Raw genomic sequence first — 19,520 nt, 5'->3', positions numbered from 1 at the left:
AGCCTCGTTAGCCTGCAAAAATGCAATCCGTGATATACTAATTGGAAGAGAAGCTGACACACTCCGAATACGTATAGAACTAGTATAAACACAATCCATGTATTAGCATTAGTTTCATATTGTCACTCAACCTCACTTCCACGTAGTATACCCTGCATTGCATTATTGCAAGCTAACAAGGCTCTGGCGTCTCGACTCACAACCAGTAGCATCTCCTCTGTGGGACTTGTGTTGTGTGCTGCCCATATCCATTTTTGATTCTGCTTTAATAAATTTTCAGCTTATCACCATTCATCTTCATCATTAGCCAAAAGTGGCAGAAACGCGATGTAAAATAGGCCTACATCAAATCAGATACATTTCTAGCAGGATCATAGACATTTCTTTGTGTTTGATCTTTCCTCTAATCATCATTCATCCCTATTCTTGTTATTTACCTAAAGATAGAGGGATGACATTACTTTTTTCTTTTAAATGAACACTTTCACGTTCTGTATCTTTTGTCATAGTGTCGCTAACGTTCATCGTATGATCTATCAACCGTCATGTATGATATAAATAAAACTGGGGTGTGTGACTTGGTTCCTCTTAGTAATTGTAAGATTTCCACCTTAGATTCCGGTGTTCTTATTCGACCAAAACGTATGCATTAACTTCATAATGGGCTTGCATAATTCAATACATTTCTTTATATTCTTAGCTTTGTAGATTATTTATAACATAACCCACAGCGCTACAGCCCTTGAAGGGCCTTGGCTTACCTACCGACTGCTGGACTCCCTCCCACACTGTTCCGCCGTCACCTGTTATAGCGTGGAGGTCTCAGACCAATGTTGGGGTGACGGGTGATTTCACACACACAACTGCCTTGATGCAATTGAACCTTTCCGGAAACAAAGTGTAAATACGTTTTTTGGACAACTTTGTAGTGAGAGGCCCGGAGAAATAAGATGCGAATTGTTGGACTTGCATTGTGCATGAAATCTTCAGGCTTTCGGTACATCGAGGGATTAGTAAACTGCATCAATATTCTACGTATTTCTTGGTAGCATTGTATGCGTATATTTGCATAGTGGAAGCACATGCAGTAATTCGCGGAAACCAAATCGGAAAAATGAAAGAGGAAAAATGATTTGCCGCTTCCGTCCACAAATTTATTTCCCCCATTTGTATTTTCCTAAGCACTTCCTTATTTCTGAAACCGCTGATTTCTATCTTAAATGTGTTTTCTGGCTAATCAGCTGATCGCACGATTATGCGTTCGGTTTTACTTTTCTTTTTCCAGCTCTTGCATCAAACAAGGATGTGTCAGAACACAAGATTGTTTCTAAGGTAATGGGAGGAGTATGTGGTTGGGTTCTTTACTAATCGAGGATTAAACCTATTTTCACGATCTTGAAAAATGAGTTGCTTTGGTGTTGGTTTATAACATATCATGTATAAGGCACCCTTAACCTTTAAACACGTCTTTCTTTCAAATTCAAATAAAAGTAGTATCTCCCATCTCTTGTTGCTGTTGAGGATGTCACAGTGATGCAGCGAACAAGAAAATGACGTCATATAACATACAACACTTCGAGTTTTTACCCAATGTTTTTTTTTTTAGTTCAATAAGTATTGCGCCATATCAACTAGACCATTTTCCGGCTTTTCTGGGTTTTGCATTTTTTTTCCAGTTTCGTTGCATAACGTAAAATCTTTTTACTTAATCGGGACATGTATGATCCGACAATAGCATTAACGTGGTAAAAATTACAATAGAAATTAAGAGTGTGTGGTTTAGGTCCAGAGCTTCCCCCAAATGTTCTCGAATAATAAGAAATATTATGGCAATTTCCCAGTTATTTCTACTAAATTCCCGGCGTGGACTTTTCTTTGTGAGCACCCCTTTATCAGTTTCCTCTAATTATTCAGTCTCGTCATCCTGATTAGCCAAAACATGACAGCCAAGAGACGGAATGTAGTAACAGAAGTACCGCAACAGTATTATTGTCATCGTAATTTGTTTACTATCCGACCTTCGTGGCGGAGTGGTTTCGGTGTGGACATGGGTGTCCTTTGTTAGTGTCCGTCCCTTCATTAGCACTAGAGGCCGGATTTGTATGTAATTACATATTCTATTTCTTTCTAGATACATATCTTGAACAGGAAAATGTGAACGAATATTATAACTGACATGATTTTGCATAAGTTTTTTTACGTTACATATTTTTAAATAGTTGCCAGGATATTACATAATTTGCTAATTTACTTTACATAAAACAACATATTTCGGTATTTTTTACCTGTCTTGATCTTTTTTCTTGTATTTTCGATCCCTGACGAAGAAAATTTGTAGCTCATGTGATATCATATTTTTTAATCAATGAGATGCATAGTGCTTACAGTCACCTAAAATTGACTGCCAAGTCGAAAGACAGACTGAAGATCTAAAGAAAAGAAATAACTGTTATTTATCGAAAGATGTTGTTTCGCTTTTAGATTTAGACAAAGCACCTAGAAACTTGGCAAGCTACTTTCCTGTACGTTACACAATATGTTTCGTTGTACAAAAAGTACAGAAGTACTTTATCATTCGATTGTTCTTTCTGTAGATGCTCCTTTTTACATTTTGTTTCGAGCCTCACAAAGAGCTCTCGTACATATTATTTTTCAATACTCTACAATAATTTGCGATGTAAAAAGTAATGAATAGTTGACACACTTGGTTTATTAAATATGTGCACGTTCCTGTGCTTTTTGAGCTTATAAATTTGATACAGATTTCAATTTGAACTTATGTCCTTAAAATTATGTTGAATATGTTCATAGAAAATAAATATCTAGCAGAATTCTTGAAATTGCTTGGATAATCTAGTATTATTATTACATAATTACATATCCTTTTGATAATACACATTTAGGTACATATTTTATCAATTATTGTTACATATTTTGTACTTTGATATTACATATAAACCCGGAGTCTAATTATCACTCATATCCTCATCGTCGCGATTAGCCAAAAGTTGAAGAAAAGTGACGCTAAATAAATCAAATCATAATTTGTTTACTAGTCGGCTCTGTGGCCAAAGCGTTAAGTGTCCAACTTTCTCCACGGGTTTCATCAATTTCGTGTTAATCATCAGTCATCCCCGTGTGATAAAAAAAAATCTTTAAGTGGCTGACATGTGGAGCAGAATTGCCAAAAATACAGGTAAGAAATCGTGTACAGCATAAAATGTTATCTATCATTCGAAAATGTATCCTGGAGTTGTGGATTTTGTCCAGAACAACCAGCCACTGTGAAGATGTGACAACAAATGTGATCGTTTTGTTGAAGAAAACGCGTCACCTAATGTTCACCCGACGCATCTGGTAACGCCTCATAAGAAAGCAAGAGAATGGCGAACCGCATCTTGCCAGCTTTATCGGATTTCCTTTCGCTTCCTTCGCAACGCACGCTGGGAAGAGGAGCACTTGCGAGCGAGTGGCAGGACACTATGGACCGTGGGAATAGGGTGCGGGCCTGCAGCCAGCCAGGGCTGCCAACCTTGCTGCGACTACACGTGGCACACAAATGGTCTCCGCCGACCAGCCTGCCTGCTCGTCTTGGCCTTGGGAAGGACTATCGAAGCTCCCCCTCGTTGCCACCACCGACAACAACCTCGACTGCTAATTCCAAAAAGGGGTACATGTTTTCGAGTATGGGTCAGGTAACAGTACATATACATACACACACGCCTTCAAAGGAAGTGTGCGCGGCCATTTCTATTTTATTTACATTGTCACTTGACAAGTTATGGTTTTGCATTGTCTTCTCTCTTGAACTGGAAAACCCGGTCATGTGTGAAACGTATGTGGGATACTCACGATACCTACCTACCTCCATATGCTTTCAGGCCCACTAAAGAAAAACGCATCATTTTCCATAATCCCTAGGTATGTGTTATGCGTGAAAATTATAGTGGCAATTCAATTGTGTACTACTTGATTTTACCATTTCCAATATACGCCTGGCACAGTAACCTACAAGGACATATTTATAAAACGAACAAGTTTTAAACTGCATAAAGCATTTGTGGCACATCGCATTGTAGTATACTTATTGTCTGTCTGCTGTAAGAATGAAGTCAAGTGTAATCAAATACACGGGTCTTCTGAGAAATCCTATTGGTTATTTCAATTGCAGCTGTGTAGAATATTGCGCATGAGAATATAGTGCACAAAGCCACCAATATAGCTATTTACAGACAAGATAAGACGTGAAGATGAAATAGTAAAGGAACTACGTATTTCTTAGAAGTCACGTGGTTTTTGTTTACATTAACTTCATTCTGACAGTGGATGGAGAATGGTTATCAGCCTTTCGTAACCCACATTTATCAAACACCGTTTCCTACAGTGTACTTGGGTTCAAGTCCCAAGTAAATGCAGGCCAGTCCCACTCAGGAAGTCTGTTAGATTGCCAGTGAGGAACATTTTCCCGCACTAAATTTTGGGTGCAATCTCGTATAATTTCAAAATAGTTATTGCCCCGTTTTGTTTTGATTAAGATTTCATGTAATATCCCACAAAATACATCTTGTACATTCGAGAGAGAGAGAATTACCATTGTCATGGAGTCTTTAAAACTTAAGTCTTCCTCTGGTCAGAAAGACAAATATAGTAAAGGTTCTGTACAGGATCTGTAGGAATTTTGAGAACCAGGTAATTCCTATTTAGTCGTCTTCTACATGTGTTAGAGACTACAAAATTGGTCACTTTTCCTGGTTGGTGTCCATTTTTTCTAGAAATGGCCATCTCGAATTTTGAAAAATTCTAGCAATAAAAGAGAGAGCCTCAGTCCCTTACTATTTATAATACTAATGGATCAAATACATAAACAAAATAGTAGAACAACTCGAAAATGTAAGGTTGGGAATAGGAAACTGAAACCAGTTCATATACCATCACTTCTGTATGTTGATGATTACCATTAATAACATCAACTAAACAGGAACTACAACCTACAGTAATATAATAGACCAGCTCAATACAGTATAGAGGAATGATAGTGAACCCAAATGAAGAGTGAAGTAATGCATATATCAAAAGCAAGGAAATGAGAAGAGTGATTGGAAGTAAAATGGCAGGAGAACAGCTAGAACAAGTGAATATGTATGAATATTTGGGAACAATAATAACAGACGATGGACAATTAGAAGAAGAAATAAATGAAAACAGAGTTCTAAAACAAATAAAATATATTACCAAATAAGTAATACAATAGAGGGAAAGAAGGAGGTACAAGAAAATACTAAATTAATGAAAGTTATGAGAATGGCACAAGATATGAACAGTTTTAGTAGATGGCTGAAGGACTCGACGCCTAACAGCACGAAGGGGAAGAAGAAGTAAGTAAGTATGTAAACTAACAATAAAAAGCTTCAAAATTTCGGCATGTTACCAGAGGTGGTCATTTTCGTTAACCTCCCTCACCCTCACAATTTCCCTTCGCCCCCACACACCCTCATTCTCACAAATCTGTCTGTCCCTATCCGTTCATGTGCCTTCACAGGGAATTAAACTTTGATCCTTGGATTACAAGATGACAGCGGTAGCCACAACACTGGTATACTGATTAGTGTGTATATAAACCTTTTCAAGTATTTTAATTATTTTGAACACCCGATATCTGTTGATTTCTCGAAATCTACTACAGATACAAAGAAAGATGCAATATAGTTTACTGATAGAAATGCCAGGTTCTGGTATAATGAAATATTAATATCTTCGTCGACTATCTGTCTGTCTCAATAGGAGTAAAAAATTAATCGGCATTGTAACGACGTATTCCAAGGAAAAGGCATTATTATGTTGCAAAGACAAAATGTCGAGAAGATAATAATTTATTAAAACAGTAGTTAACTCGGTCTGGTTATTTAAGAAATTTCGAGTGCTACATTGATATTTTTGGTGTAATGAGATCGGATTCAAATAATAAATAGTTATGATATAAATTATAATATAAATCTTCATTAGCAAGTCGTTAAAATCCTATGACAATAAACCAGGAACATATGAAGGTTTAGATTAGTACCAATAGATCTCATCGCGTTTGTACAATAAATACAGATCCATCTTAATTAAATTTCCAGATCGCCATTCCCAAGCTAGGAATAGCGGTGGTCATTTTCGTTGACCTGCATCCCTATGGCTCGGCCTCACCCCTCACAAGCCTTGGGAATGTGAGGTCTGCTCTCATGATGAGGGTTTGGTGACGACTCCCTCTGCATGCAAGTGATTTCCTATTCCCTTCTTTATTTTTAAAATTATTTCACTAAACACGTGTCATTTTTGCGTGTCCTTGTTATGAATACAGTTTTGAAGGCATGTGAAATTTTTAGTCCATTTATATCCACTCTGTAATTTTTAAAAGGTTAAAAGAATATTGAGAATGGTGTACATGTAAAGATGAGGGGGCTTTCGAAAGTGAGGTTTTCGCGCTTTTCTTTCTGGAAACTTCCAGCCATTCCAAAAGTGTGCGTGATTCCGTGCTCCTCTTTTATCGTTTGTCTTGCTTTCTTCGTGCGTCGTTCTCCGTGTGCCCAATATAGGAGACACGCCGCTTGTGTCATGAAACCAACAACCAAGGACGTTGATGGCTTTTTGCCGTAAGGAAATTCCTTTCGGCGCAGGAGTAGACAATTACAGTAATGCCATATTACAAATACTTGCTGAAGAATTGTATATTTTGAGTTTTAAAACAATGTGTATTTGTTATATACATTTTAAATTTATTAACAAATTTCATATTTACGATTTTTTACTCGTATTTGCGCCGCTCAAATTTTGCATGCATCTTGTCGGAAATTCGGAAGCTTTGTTTTAATGGAAGGAATAAGGTACCGGTATTTATTTCTATAATCAAGAGTAATTGTAAATAAATTCAATTTCGGTCCGGGAGAGAATCAGGAAGCGTAAATTGTTTCTTGACCGTAAAGAACCTTTTTATCTTTATAGTATTTCAATTCGGTCCCGGAGCATTTTTTCCGGATCAATTTAAATACGGTCCATGTTCTGTTGAAATTAAACAATACGTAACTTGGACCGAATAACTTGTGCGAGAAGAATATGTTCCGGTCCTGTTACAGAACCCATTAAAATTTGTGGGTTCCATGACCTTAAATAGCCAACCACCCTGTTGTTAGGTTCTTACTGAAATTCCTAAAACATCCATATTTTCCTTAGAAACAACCCCGGGTTCGAGTCCTGGTCGAGCCTGCATTTTTCACATGGTCGAGCCTGCATTTTTCACAGCTTGTGTTGCATCTTGATTTTTTGTAAAAAGTGAAGTGCCTTAGTATTTTTTAGTTAAATTGTCCCATGTCCAAACGTTCAAGTAATCATTGGTCCTTCTTAATAAGACTTTTTATGTATTTTTCACAGATTCTGAGTTTATATTGATGAAAACTTAAGACATTTTCAAGTACAAACATTCAAAATTACATAAACTCTTGTAATCCATTGTATTGGATGTTTGTTTAATGAAAATTTTGACTAATCGTGAAGATGAGGGTGGATGGTGAGAATATGAAATTGTTGAAAAGTCCCACAGAGAATTATGCTGGCTGTAGGGAGGCCCAGGAGCCAGAGCCTTCCGCAAGGATTACGCGATAGTGTTGAAAGGTTTTAGATTTAAGGAAAGTGGGGGGGGGGGGTTAAATTTCATTTTGAGGGCGACAGTCTGCTGAGGAGAAATCCTGATATGGACCACAAGGAAAAAGGAAATCCGAATAAAAACCTTAGAGCAAAGCAGCTCGAGCGTTTGTGATGTTATTACATTAGCCAGGAATGTAGAGTTGTAACGAGTTCAACAACCAAGAAGTGAAGAAAGGAAAAATGTCTGTAGGCTTACATGGGTGGAATGGCACGAAAGAACCACCGAGTAGACACTGTGCAAACATCTTCTTCCCGTCCCCGTCGATCTCGAAGGAGGAACATGGTGGACTGCAACGTTCTCGAGGAGCGGCGTGCCGTGTGCCGTGGCCCCTTTGTGTCCTTTGTGCTCGAAGGTTTTCCAGCCCCAAAATTTCACCCTCTTCATGGAAAATTCGTTCTCGTTTTCGATGAATCTGTTCCTTTTCATGGCAGGCAGGCCAGGGAGGAAGCCCATTGTGACTACTGTTACAGATCAGGTTCTGCCGAGACTCGCACGGAGGTCGGCGGAGGTCATGTGGCCAGGGCTGCCAACCCGCGCGGCTTGGGGCTCTCCCTGCCTCCTCGCTCGAGGCTTGGGCAGTTACCACATTTCTGGCATTCATTCCTCTCCCGTTCCTATTTCCGAGCGAATTTCAGCCTTGAAGGCGGGATGAAAAAGCACACACACACTCATGAAAGGGTACAGCAGTTTGTTCTCAAGTCTCAAAGTACATTTACGTACAATTCGCTCACCGCATATGGAAATTATTATGCAAGACAATTAGTCTAGTTCGCTGCACTTTTAAAAAGTCTTTTAGACTCTCTTTACACTCACGTGTCTAGTTGGTTACATAGTGTAACACTGAGTCGTCACTTGGTTGATTTGATGTCACGCATTGAATTAGTGTATTTGCACTACGCTGTATAAGCGTGCGCAGACCCTCTGGTTAGGGCAAGAACCTTCATGAAAGTTCAGTCGGGAAAGAAACCCCTCATTCCATCTCATTCTTTTGTTGTATTGATGGATACGACACAGGGACGTATGGGGTAATTATGTGCCTGGACCCGCCGAAAATCACCTAGTGTAATTTTAGGCATAGTATATGCATATATTAAATGTAGCAACATAGCTGACGAAAAGAGCATGAAATTTGCTAGAGAACGAAGCGGGATAGTTCAATTACATCCCTCTCCCGTAGTTGTGGAACTTCCATCGTCTTGAAAATGCTTAATTTTCTTTAAGAGTATAATATATTTTAATAACGGTGATAGGATTCCTCTACACTAAATTTGTACGTGAAATTAAGGGGCATGAACGTCCTCAAGGAGGGGGGGGGGGCAAGGATGGCCACACCACCCCTTGGTAAATGAATGTCAACTTTAAAGTATATATTTCACACATATAATTTGATTTCAGTCACAGTAATTTACATTAATTATTATGGGGGCAATATGCATCGTTTGTCCCCTGGAAAGAAATAACTTGCTCCCCTGAATGGAAAAATCTGTGAAAGTTCATGATTGGGGAGGACACAATTTCCCCCTCTTGCCTCGCCGTGCGCACGCCTGTGTGTGTATGGTCACATGGTATGTGTTAACCAATCAATTTGTTGAATCATCTGAACTTGAACAACGCTAATTTTTGCACGTAGCATTGAACACAATTTACTCGCACCAGCCTGAAACTGGGATGCACCTGCACTACACATAGTGTCAAAAGTGCAGCTAACTAGACTGGGCTAGTGTTGATGTTAATGTTAGGTCAGTGTTTTTCATGTGACTCATACATACTGTACCTATGACAATAATTATGCAGTTCCACGTTGTTTTGTAATTTATTTTAATTTATATGTTTTCAGTATTCCCATGCACTCTCCACACCTGTCGCCTACCACCTAGAATCACAATTACATGTAATTGCTCACTCGCTCTGCAGTGAAGGATTTCTGGTTTACATCCCGGCTATCACACCATTCCGTTGGGATCTCATTTGAAAATTGTTGTCCGCTTTTAATTTAGCTTAAAACAAACTTTTATAAAATTGTATTGAGATGGGTTAAGGCTCGATTACAAACGCACATGGACGACACAACACAAGCTTCACAGAGCCCTGGGCTGCCTTCGTAGGCGTGTAAAAAATGCAGTACAGGGTGTACTGGAGGAGAAGTTGACATGAGTGCCTTCAGGGTAGGTCACCCCTAAACCAAAATTTGAAATAGTATTCTGGATCTACTACATCAACTCCCTTCCTCGAAACAAGTTTCCCACTGACTTGGAAAAGCCGGGAATATGAAATGTGTGCTGCAGATGCACCGAATGCTGATTTTCCACACATATACATGTAAATGTCAATTTGCTCCAATGTGTTTCATGATGTGTTAAAAGCTGGCCTCCGTGCCGGAGTGGTTATCACAGCGCGCTACAATGCCATAGATCCCGGGTTCGAATCCCGACCTGGGCATGGGTATGCTTTGTGAGTGTCCTTTCATATCATATCATCACTCATCCTCATCTTCGCGATTAGCCAAAATTGGCAGAAAGACGAAGTAAAATAAACCAAATCAACTAGTCAATCCATATTTTTTTTCCTGAAAGGTGGTGTTTCTTCTTTTTCGGATGGAAATTGGTAGGCTAATGAACCGATGCTTGCTTTAGGAATGAGTCCTTTCAACAGTAAACATGCCTAAGCGTTTAGAATGACACGCCTAGGACTTATTTTCGCCGAAAAAATGGACACGTGCTTTGCATGATTCGATTTATCATTCATGGAATCTTTGAAGATCGGATATTGGATCTACAGTAGTATCGGAGGTTAGGCTATCCTATTCGATCACCCATCCAGACAGTTGAGAAGTTGTAGAATGAGCTTTAGAAATGTTTGCACGTTGACCACCTGAAGGTTGGAGCCGGTCGAATGTGCGTATGTCGGACCTTTGTTTCCAAGCCAACACCCCGTCAGTATTTCTAAGAACCATATCTGTTTGCATGTCGCTGTGGAACAACCAGGTGGAGTACATATCCTGTTCTCCGCCTTTACTTCTATTGCAGAAATCTGGTTGTTTATGTTGGCTATCAATATCTGGGAAGCAATGTTAGCCATAGGTGTGTTGGTGTTGAATTTGGGAACTGGTATCTTCCACGTGGATAAGTGGCTTGAAGGAACGCCGTGGCTACCGTCTTCCTTTTTAATAAAATTGTTCAAATTTCTCTCCTTGCAATCAAGGGGTACCAGATTCGATACCCAGTGGAAGCATATAGTGCAAGCCTCTGTGCATAAGGTGGACTTCAAACCAGCGTCACACTTCACTTATGTTTTTTACGTTAAATGAACCGGGAACTGATCTGTGACGAAATAAAATGATCCGGGGTAGCTTTGTATACTTATAATGGATGTGTACAATGAGTGAATAATATTCATGGTCTTTCCTTGTTATCGAAGGATCCGGGGTAGAGGCACGAACCTAATTTTGATCCGTAGGTCCAGTCCTGATTAGCTTGTCCGTGTATGGACTTCAAATAAATGATACCAAAGGTTTTAGGTGGCATCCAAATTTGCACAAAACCTTCATTGTACAAACTATTTCATCAAGAGTGTTACGTTGAATTCTCTCGCCCAAACTTTAGCAGAATTGCAAGAAATGTGGCGTGTAAAATAGTGATACTAACTCGAGTTGTCTGCAATGAAAGCTGATGCTCTGCACAGCATTGCAGAACGGAGGGATGTTGCCAAGAATTGATAGGTAAATCCCAAAAACTTGAGACGCGTCGGCTAATTAGGAGCGTTAGCAAACGTGAGGTTTTCCGTGCAATGCTAATGGAAGAGAAGAAGAGGATGTTAGGCACGTGCACTGCCTTTTTTCAAACTGCAAGTAATATGTCGAACTGTATAATGGATGAGTGGCAACTAATATTTGGGGAGATAACGAATACTTTTCTGTGCAAACTTAATAATAAGTGCTTTGGTGCTCCTACCATTGACAACCTAGACTTGAAAAATCTATTTTCCTCTCACCCTTCACGCCTCACGTGTTCTTCAAGATTGGTGCTCCATTGTTTTATTCGACTTTGCTGTTCGTCCCTCAGTGCCAACCATTGGCATAGCATGTACAGCCAATGGCAGATATATTAGTAGGCAAATTGTCCGCTGATTTTTCTACATTCTGTGTGGAATTCTGGTGGTACAAGCTTATTGGTGTTTTTATTTCAATTCGTTGACATTATATTGTGGAAAACAAATTGAATGAACATGGTGAGAACTAAAGTTAATGCTATGATTTTCTGTCCTCACTAACTTCTTAGTACGGGGAGGGGCAGGGTCTTTGGCTCCTCTCCTATTTTAGCCGCTACAATATTCTGTCACGTCGTGGGTTTAAATCCCAGATAAGAGATGACGATTGTGTATCCTTGAACTGATTTGTCCATCTATTTAAACCATTCATTCAGCCTCATACTCACGTTTAACATAGTATGTTAGAGAAAGCTGCAAGAATTCCGGTAACAAGTGGGCGACTTGATGCTAAAAACCACCCAAAATCGTCTCTTTTACATATTAAAACCTCTGCCACCTGCGTTTGCTGGCGTGCGTACGAAATATTACCCAGCATTCTGTTCTCTTGTGATTTAAAAGCGTGCCGCACACGAGGGCTTATGCCGGCTCCAAGTGATGCCAGTAATAGTGCATCCTCGCACATAATAATTAAACGCAATTGATTGTGATGAATTAACCGAGTGCAACTTGTATTCACCAGTTGAAAACTGCCTACGAGCGCAGTGTGGCGAGGAATCGTAGCAGCTGGAGTGGAGTTAATTGGGAACTCGTTTACTCTCACTTAGGACGCCGCATCTGGAGCTGGAAGGCAGCCAGCTGCGTTCATCTGCTGTAAACACTCCTCCAGTTTCCGTGGAATGCTCCCAGTGAATTTGATGACCGTCATCTATGCATTGAATTCATTTACTTAGCATGTGTCACTTGACATGGTTGAGCTGAAACACATGCGCGGACAGCCATCAAAGCTGAACGTGTAACGTTTATCTTTAGGCGCAAGCGATTCGAAACCGAAGGTGAGCATTTCAGCCAAGTTCTTTTCGTCCTCAAGTCGGGGTTCCCACTGACCTAGAGAACCTGGACAACTCCAGAACATAAGGAGTGAAAGGATTATGGAATAGCCATGGATGTTCGACTCCTCTCGTCCACTTATCTGCAAGAGAGATACGAAAACAAGCTATATTATATCTCCAACAGGGTTGGAGATGTGTTTTTATAAGAATGGTTCTGTATATTATATTTGTTCATTGATTTTAAGCATTGCTGAATAAACGTCATCTTCTAGAGAAGTATGCCAAGTTGAAAAAATTAGTACTTATTTATTACTACGTATGTTTAAGCATCATAGAGCGATGTGGAAAGTTTATTTTTTATTTTTTAAAGTGCCTGGAAAAGCTACGGGGATTTGATATGAGACAATGAGTGAGAACTAAGCAATTGATCAAGTTTTGTAGCTACCTATTACCAGGGGGAGGAGAAGGGCTCGGAAGCTGATGAAAATTATATTTTTTCTGGACCTTCATGATGATGCTAATAGTCCGTTTCCCTTTGGTTGTATTCTTTGCCTTATTTGGTCATTTTTCTATTCGTAATTGCATTTTTTAAAAGCGTCATTTTGCACCTTCACATTCATCTAGTGCATTTTAGTTCGCTTATCCTTCTCTCAGAATTCATTCATTCCATCCGTTGCTTTGGCACACGTGAGGAAGAACCTATCACAGATAACAACAGAGATTGCAAAGGGTCGATAAAAACGTTGCAGGAAAATGCTTCTCCTTAGTTTCAGACGCTTGGCTGTATTGAATTCTTCAAGTACTTTCACAAGCAAGACAAGGAAATGTTCTATCGTCATTTATGAACATTTAAATCTCTAAAGGTCTTTATTTTAAACTGGTAGGTTATTTTCTTAAATGTTGTGAAACTTGACCCTCCAAGCACTTAGGAAGGTTGTTCAGTTCGGTTAGTGGCGGCAGATGAATCCACTGATGTGGTTTTTTGCTCGAACGACGTTGTTTAATATTCTTCGCACCCTCACAGCTTTATCGTTTTTTGTTCAACCTTCTCCCTAACAGTTTGGATGTTTGGTTAACTTTCCTCACACCTTGAACGCTCTTGCTTAACGCTCCGAGCACTAGCGGAATGAATATTTACTTGTTGAAAATATGATAAGATATTGAAGATTCTACGTTCGAGTTCCGATCAAGGAGTGGGTGTTTCTTCGTCCATTTAATCATGATCCATTCTCATAGTCACGATTCTCCTAAGGAGGAAAAAAATGCATAACAAAATTCAGTATTATTTAATATATCACTCCAGGGTGCTAATCTGCTAAAACTGAAAAAAAGTACTCTCAAACTACGAAAGCCATAAAGACAAAGTTTCAAATGAGGTATATTTAACGGTCTCTCGACAGGGAGAGATTTGCTCTGTTGTATTATGTTACTTTATCCTTAATTAGCCCTTTTCATTCGACTAAGGTTATTGACTGTTATATTTCTGTTATGGCTTCTTTTGTAATTATGTTACGTGTTCCAAAATATTTAGTGTTTACATTGATCACAATCCATTAGCTACATCAGAGACCGTCAGAAATTCCCTTCCAACCGGTTTAGGCGCAATGGGATTCAGCGGAACGAGATATCCCATTTGGCCTAAAATGGCGGACAGCTATCAGATCTGATTGGCGGGTGCTGATAAGCCATTAGGCGAAATGGAATGCGATCTATCGCGGTTACATAATAAATGCAGCTCCAACTCGTCCGTAACGTCCCCAGCCATCTTGTTTTAGGTCATTTGAGGTCATGATCCTACTGTTTGAGAGACAATGTCATTTTTCTGTCAGACTTGAGTTCGAAATCACCTTTATTGAGTCCGTATGCAAATTTGACCCATTCTCTTCCCTACCACTGTTAAGCAGCAACGTTTTTGCAGTTGTTAACCGTAGCAATATAGAGGATGTAGCGTCAAATTCGAGTGAACTCTTCTATATCACGCTGCGCATGCCATGGGATGAGTCACGCAAAATGTTCTTTTTCCGACTCCATAGCCTGCTCGCAGTCTGCGCCCAGATAGAAATGTGGCCTTGAAAACTACTCCCGAAGGACTTGTTGCATTGAAAGTTTTTATGTATGATCCCTTAGCTCCAAAAAAAAGAAGCTAGATTGTGAGATAAAAATGATTTATCTGAAACGGACAAGGCCCCATGAAATACCATCGGTGGCCGAGAGTTAGACCTTCGTGGGGTCCAGGGGTAAGACATTTAGGAAACAGAAACTCAAATAGTGGCGGTTTTTCTTTTTTGTTGCAACCTGCTCCTACAGAGCGACATCCTACGCTTCACACTGCTCCCACGGTATTTTCAGCATCATCGTATGTGCTGTATGTAATAGAGAAACTGTGTGTGATATTTTGCGACTACTGTGTTAAAGTTTACATCTCAGTTAACTTCTCATTGCACTAAATTTCCTGGAACATAGCACACATATATTCGTAATTGCAAAATACTGTGAAATTTATATTGTCTGTGGGATTATTATTTAATGCTGAGAGATCGCTTGCAATATCTAGAGTGTTCGAGAAAACTCACGTACGTAAGTCGCAAACTGCGATTATCTGTTGCTTTCATCTAAGTCGCACTGAATCGATGGAAGGAAATATTATGAGTATAATTTTATATTGGGCATTTGTAAAGATTCTAAACCGTGATGATGCAACATTTATATCATGTCTGTAACGTTTGCTATTAAATAAATAAACGTGTCTGCTGTAAAATAGCATTTTCCCGAACACCCTTGATATTCAGGCATGAAACTAATTTACTATGTTCAGTATATTTGATTGATTGATTGATTGCTTTGTTTTACTTCGCTTTTTTGTGCCAATTTTGGCTAATTTGCGAAGATGGGGATGAGTGATGATATGATGAAATCGATGAATACACACTCACAAACATCCATGGCCAGGCCAGGATTCGAACCCGATACCCCTGACGTCGTAGCGCCAGTATATTTGAGTTTATTTTCTTGTTCATATTTTCTTTCTGACAAGAATTTCCTGGCCCAGTTTATGCACAAAGTGTAATAGGGACTGGATATACAGTTGTAAGTGTAAGCCGAACCAATGGAGTGCTAGCCCAAGAGCTTGTAAAGCAACCTAAAATATCAGATGTAGAAATTTCTACTCTATTCACGAGTTGGTGGTTCATTATATTGTCATGTAATGTAGAAGTTCCGTGTTCCGAATCCGCAAAGTATGTGTCTACGAGCCGGCCTCGGTTGGCAAAGTGGTTATCACTTCGCGCTACTACGCCAGGGGTCCCAGGATCGAATCCTGGCATGGGTGTTTGTGAATGTCCGTTCGTCTATTTTAATTCCGTCATATCATCACTCGTCCCCATCTTTGCGATTAGCCACAATCAATCGATCAATGTATGGCTGACCTATGACCTAGTTTTTTTTATGGAGGGGGGCAATAAGACATATGGTGGTGTTTCCAGTATCTGCATTATACGAATTTTGGTTTCTAACGATTCTCCCTTCTTTCTTTCCAGCTGCACTGCGATGTACGTGGGCGAGTACTGTCAACACCTGAACCCTTGCCACACGGGGCCCGGGCCTCGATGTCAAAATGGAGGAACATGCAATGTGCGAACGTCACCAATTTCAAGCCCAACTTTCTGGTGCACCTGTCCGATTGGCTACTCGGCCAGCCTCTGCGAAATCCCAGTGGCCAACTCCTGCGATTCAGACCCCTGCCTCAATGGCGGGACTTGCACTCTCAGGAGTTTGGATATATACCAGTGCACCTGCGCAGCGGGGTTTCGAGGTAAGTGAAAACTAATCATACGTACATTTTGGAAAGGGCGAAACTTTCGTTAATGACTGATGCTGATGAGTTTAAGGCTCAGCTGGACTTTTGGTGTGTGCCAGCCAAGCCATCTTCGAAAAACCATTATGATATTCCAAATTGTGAAAAATTGTATCTGCTTAGAATTCCTTCTGGAGCATTCACCTGATTTTTTTGTGTTTTGCGATCGCTGTTGTCTAGATGCGGTTGCGTAAGCCTATTTTGCATTGCAGATATCTAGTCAACAGTAAAAGTGAGGCACACGAAAATTCACGTGAATGCCCAAGAAGTAATCATGAACACATGAAAATTTTTCAGAATTCGGAATTTCATGAAGTTTTTTTTTCGAATGGAGTGAAAGTTTCGAAAACAGTTCTTGCCTTTGACGTTATTTTCTTTTAACAATAATAACCCCGGAATCTCTGATATTCTTTATTTTAAAATGTGTTTTTTCTCTTCTCGACTGTAAGAATATATCAGAAAATTAAATGTTTTACAAATCCTTGAAAACAGCACAAAAATGCCAATCCACCAAAAGATTAAGTCGTGCCTGGTTGGTAGTGTATGATTGATAATCGTGGTCTTCAATTGAAGTGGTAGTGTATGATTGATGATCGTGGTCTTCAATTGAAGTGTAAATCTCTGTAAAAAGTTTAAAGCTGGAAAATACCATACAATGGACATTTAACTTGTTGCGCATCTTAACCATATTTTCGTTTGATCATATTGAATTATGTATGTAATGCAAAAAATTAATGAATGCTGTCTAAGTGCAATTCCATTGTGACAGGTGTGACATTCAGACAAATTTACATTCATTATTTACTTATCTTCTTAGCACCTTCAAATACGTATGTAACTATCAATTCATGTCACTTCATTTTTTATTTAATTTCAGAATATTCCTCCCCCATCTCAACTTTTAGCTACAGAAAATACTTTTTTGTAATTGTGACACTTCTGAGACATGACTTTATGACCTTCCTCAGTCTTTTAGAAAACTCTGTAAAATGTATGGGCTTACTGAAACAATTTTATTTTATTTTCACAAAGGAAACTTTACTCGACATTTAAATGCTTTTAGTGTATAAGAATAGTACTACATACTTTTTTATAAACATTTTTTGCCTGTGACAGGTGTGACAGATTTTGTGGCGGGTGACACACCATGTACATTATTTACTTTGTAGGATTATGGAACAATGCAAAGGCTATGAAAATTATCATAAATAGATTCTTCAAAGTAAGGTTTGTTTCGGAAATGAAGTAGGATACTTTAGAGCCTAAGATACAGAAACTATCAATGAGAAAATTAGAACGAAATTAGAATTAATTTAGCTTTCTTATGGTAATGAAACTAAATTAAGTGGAGGCACCACACATAAAATCCCATTTCTACTATAAAAAGTAACAGATTGAAACAATATGAAAGCCATGAAACTAATGTTTGTATTAATAATTTCAAATTCTGTGTAGTTTTCCATTTAATTTCATCCATAATAAGTGCTACTTTGAATAAAAATAAAATTACGCCTGTTTGTCCACTTTAAAATTATTCTTGTTTGTCCACTTTCACATGGAATGGCTCTTAGGTAGTTCCTAATGTCTCTTTATGTGTGTGCAATGCAACCCCAAAATTTCTGTTCTCTATAATTTGCAGTCGTAAACTATGATTTTCATAAATAGGTTACCGATACAATTGAACAGTGTAGTGTGACATTTTAATGCCTGCATACTTTTAAGTTGAGATTAGAGTGCCAACAATATGAGCTCCGTATCAGTTGTTTCACATTTGTGGTTCTATATCAGCAAATAATAATAATAATTGGAGTCACATAAACTCAACGTTTGCCAGTCAAATCACACGGCGATCTTGCTATTGCTGCAAAGATATCAGTTTTCAAGTGAGATGAGAACACTTGTCATATACCTGTAAAGGAATTCGCCGTTGTGTTTGTGGAGGCGTTGATGCAGTGAACGATTCACAGACACGTCATATCCGGCTAGACTCATCTTCACATAAACCTCGTCGCAATGGCGACGGGTAATATGCAAAGTGCACCGGAGAACTGTTTGTAGGGTAGCCGTGCAGCGCCACGACCCATAGAGGCAAACCGTAATCTTGCTATTAGCAATCGGAAACGTGGTCGACAAGGCATGACCACTGCTCATTGTCCTCTCGTCATGTGGATACATATGTTTTTGCGAATATATATATAAAACCTTTTTTAGTGGGTTTTTTTCTGTTCTTGTTTTTAGCGCTCGGCAAGTAGAAATATTTCCTGCGTCCACGCATCGCTGATTTTCTTGCTTTGTGTTAGCAGAGACTGGATTGTTCTTCGGAGACCGTGCGTGCTGAAGGCAAGTCCTTCGCCTCCAGGCTGCCACTGCGGAGTGGAATGAAACCGTTCCGAAAAAGAAAGAAATAAGTTTACGGCAGAACACTTTTTTATTAGAGCTTTGACGGTGGTATGTGTATGTAGCTGAGAGGCTATAAAGAGACAGAAAGAAAAGTTGAAGCCGCAGCCATTTTCCTTCCTCAGCGTGCGTTTGCTGAGATCATTTCGAAATTCAGTATATCCTGCGTTGTGCGTACGAATACAGGAATTATAATGTCTATATGAAAACTATTAACTGCATGGTGAACACCGTCGAAGCATCTTTTCATTTTTTTATTCGGCCCACTCCATTCGTTGAGGTTTTTCACCTTCCAAATTTTGTTTCTTCATCGAACTCTTTGGAATCGGTAATTGTAATGATTAGAATTTCACTTGAGATATTCAAAATATCCCGTTTCCTTTTCTTTGCCGCATTTAGTAATTGGTGCGATCTTCCCCTCAAGTTTCCTGCGTCGTCACATTGTAATCGAGGGATCCTTTAAACTGTAGGTTGAAACCCGATTAGCATATCTGTATAAAGTGCACTTAAAAGAAGCACTTAAAGGAACTGAAATTTCCTGCACATCTCC

General features: G+C 39.2%; 1 protein-coding gene across 1 annotated transcript in view; it reads left to right on the top strand.

Moving 5' to 3' along the window:
- The window catches only part of N (neurogenic locus Notch protein), a 107,896-nt gene that overhangs the window by 36,892 nt on the left and 51,484 nt on the right, over nucleotides 1-19,520 (top strand). Inside the window, exon 3 of the mRNA XM_083135820.1 lies at nucleotides 16,257-16,531. Coding sequence (XP_082991946.1) covers nucleotides 16,257-16,531 — 275 coding nt within the window. The remainder of the gene's footprint in view (nucleotides 1-16,256; nucleotides 16,532-19,520) is intronic.

This window comes from Lepisma saccharinum, chromosome 14, assembly GCF_977018435.1.
Source record: "Lepisma saccharinum chromosome 14, izLepSacc3.1, whole genome shotgun sequence".
In the NCBI taxonomy this organism is placed as follows: Eukaryota; Metazoa; Arthropoda; class Insecta; order Zygentoma; family Lepismatidae; genus Lepisma; species Lepisma saccharinum.
This window is presented reverse-complemented; position numbering and strand designations above follow the sequence as displayed.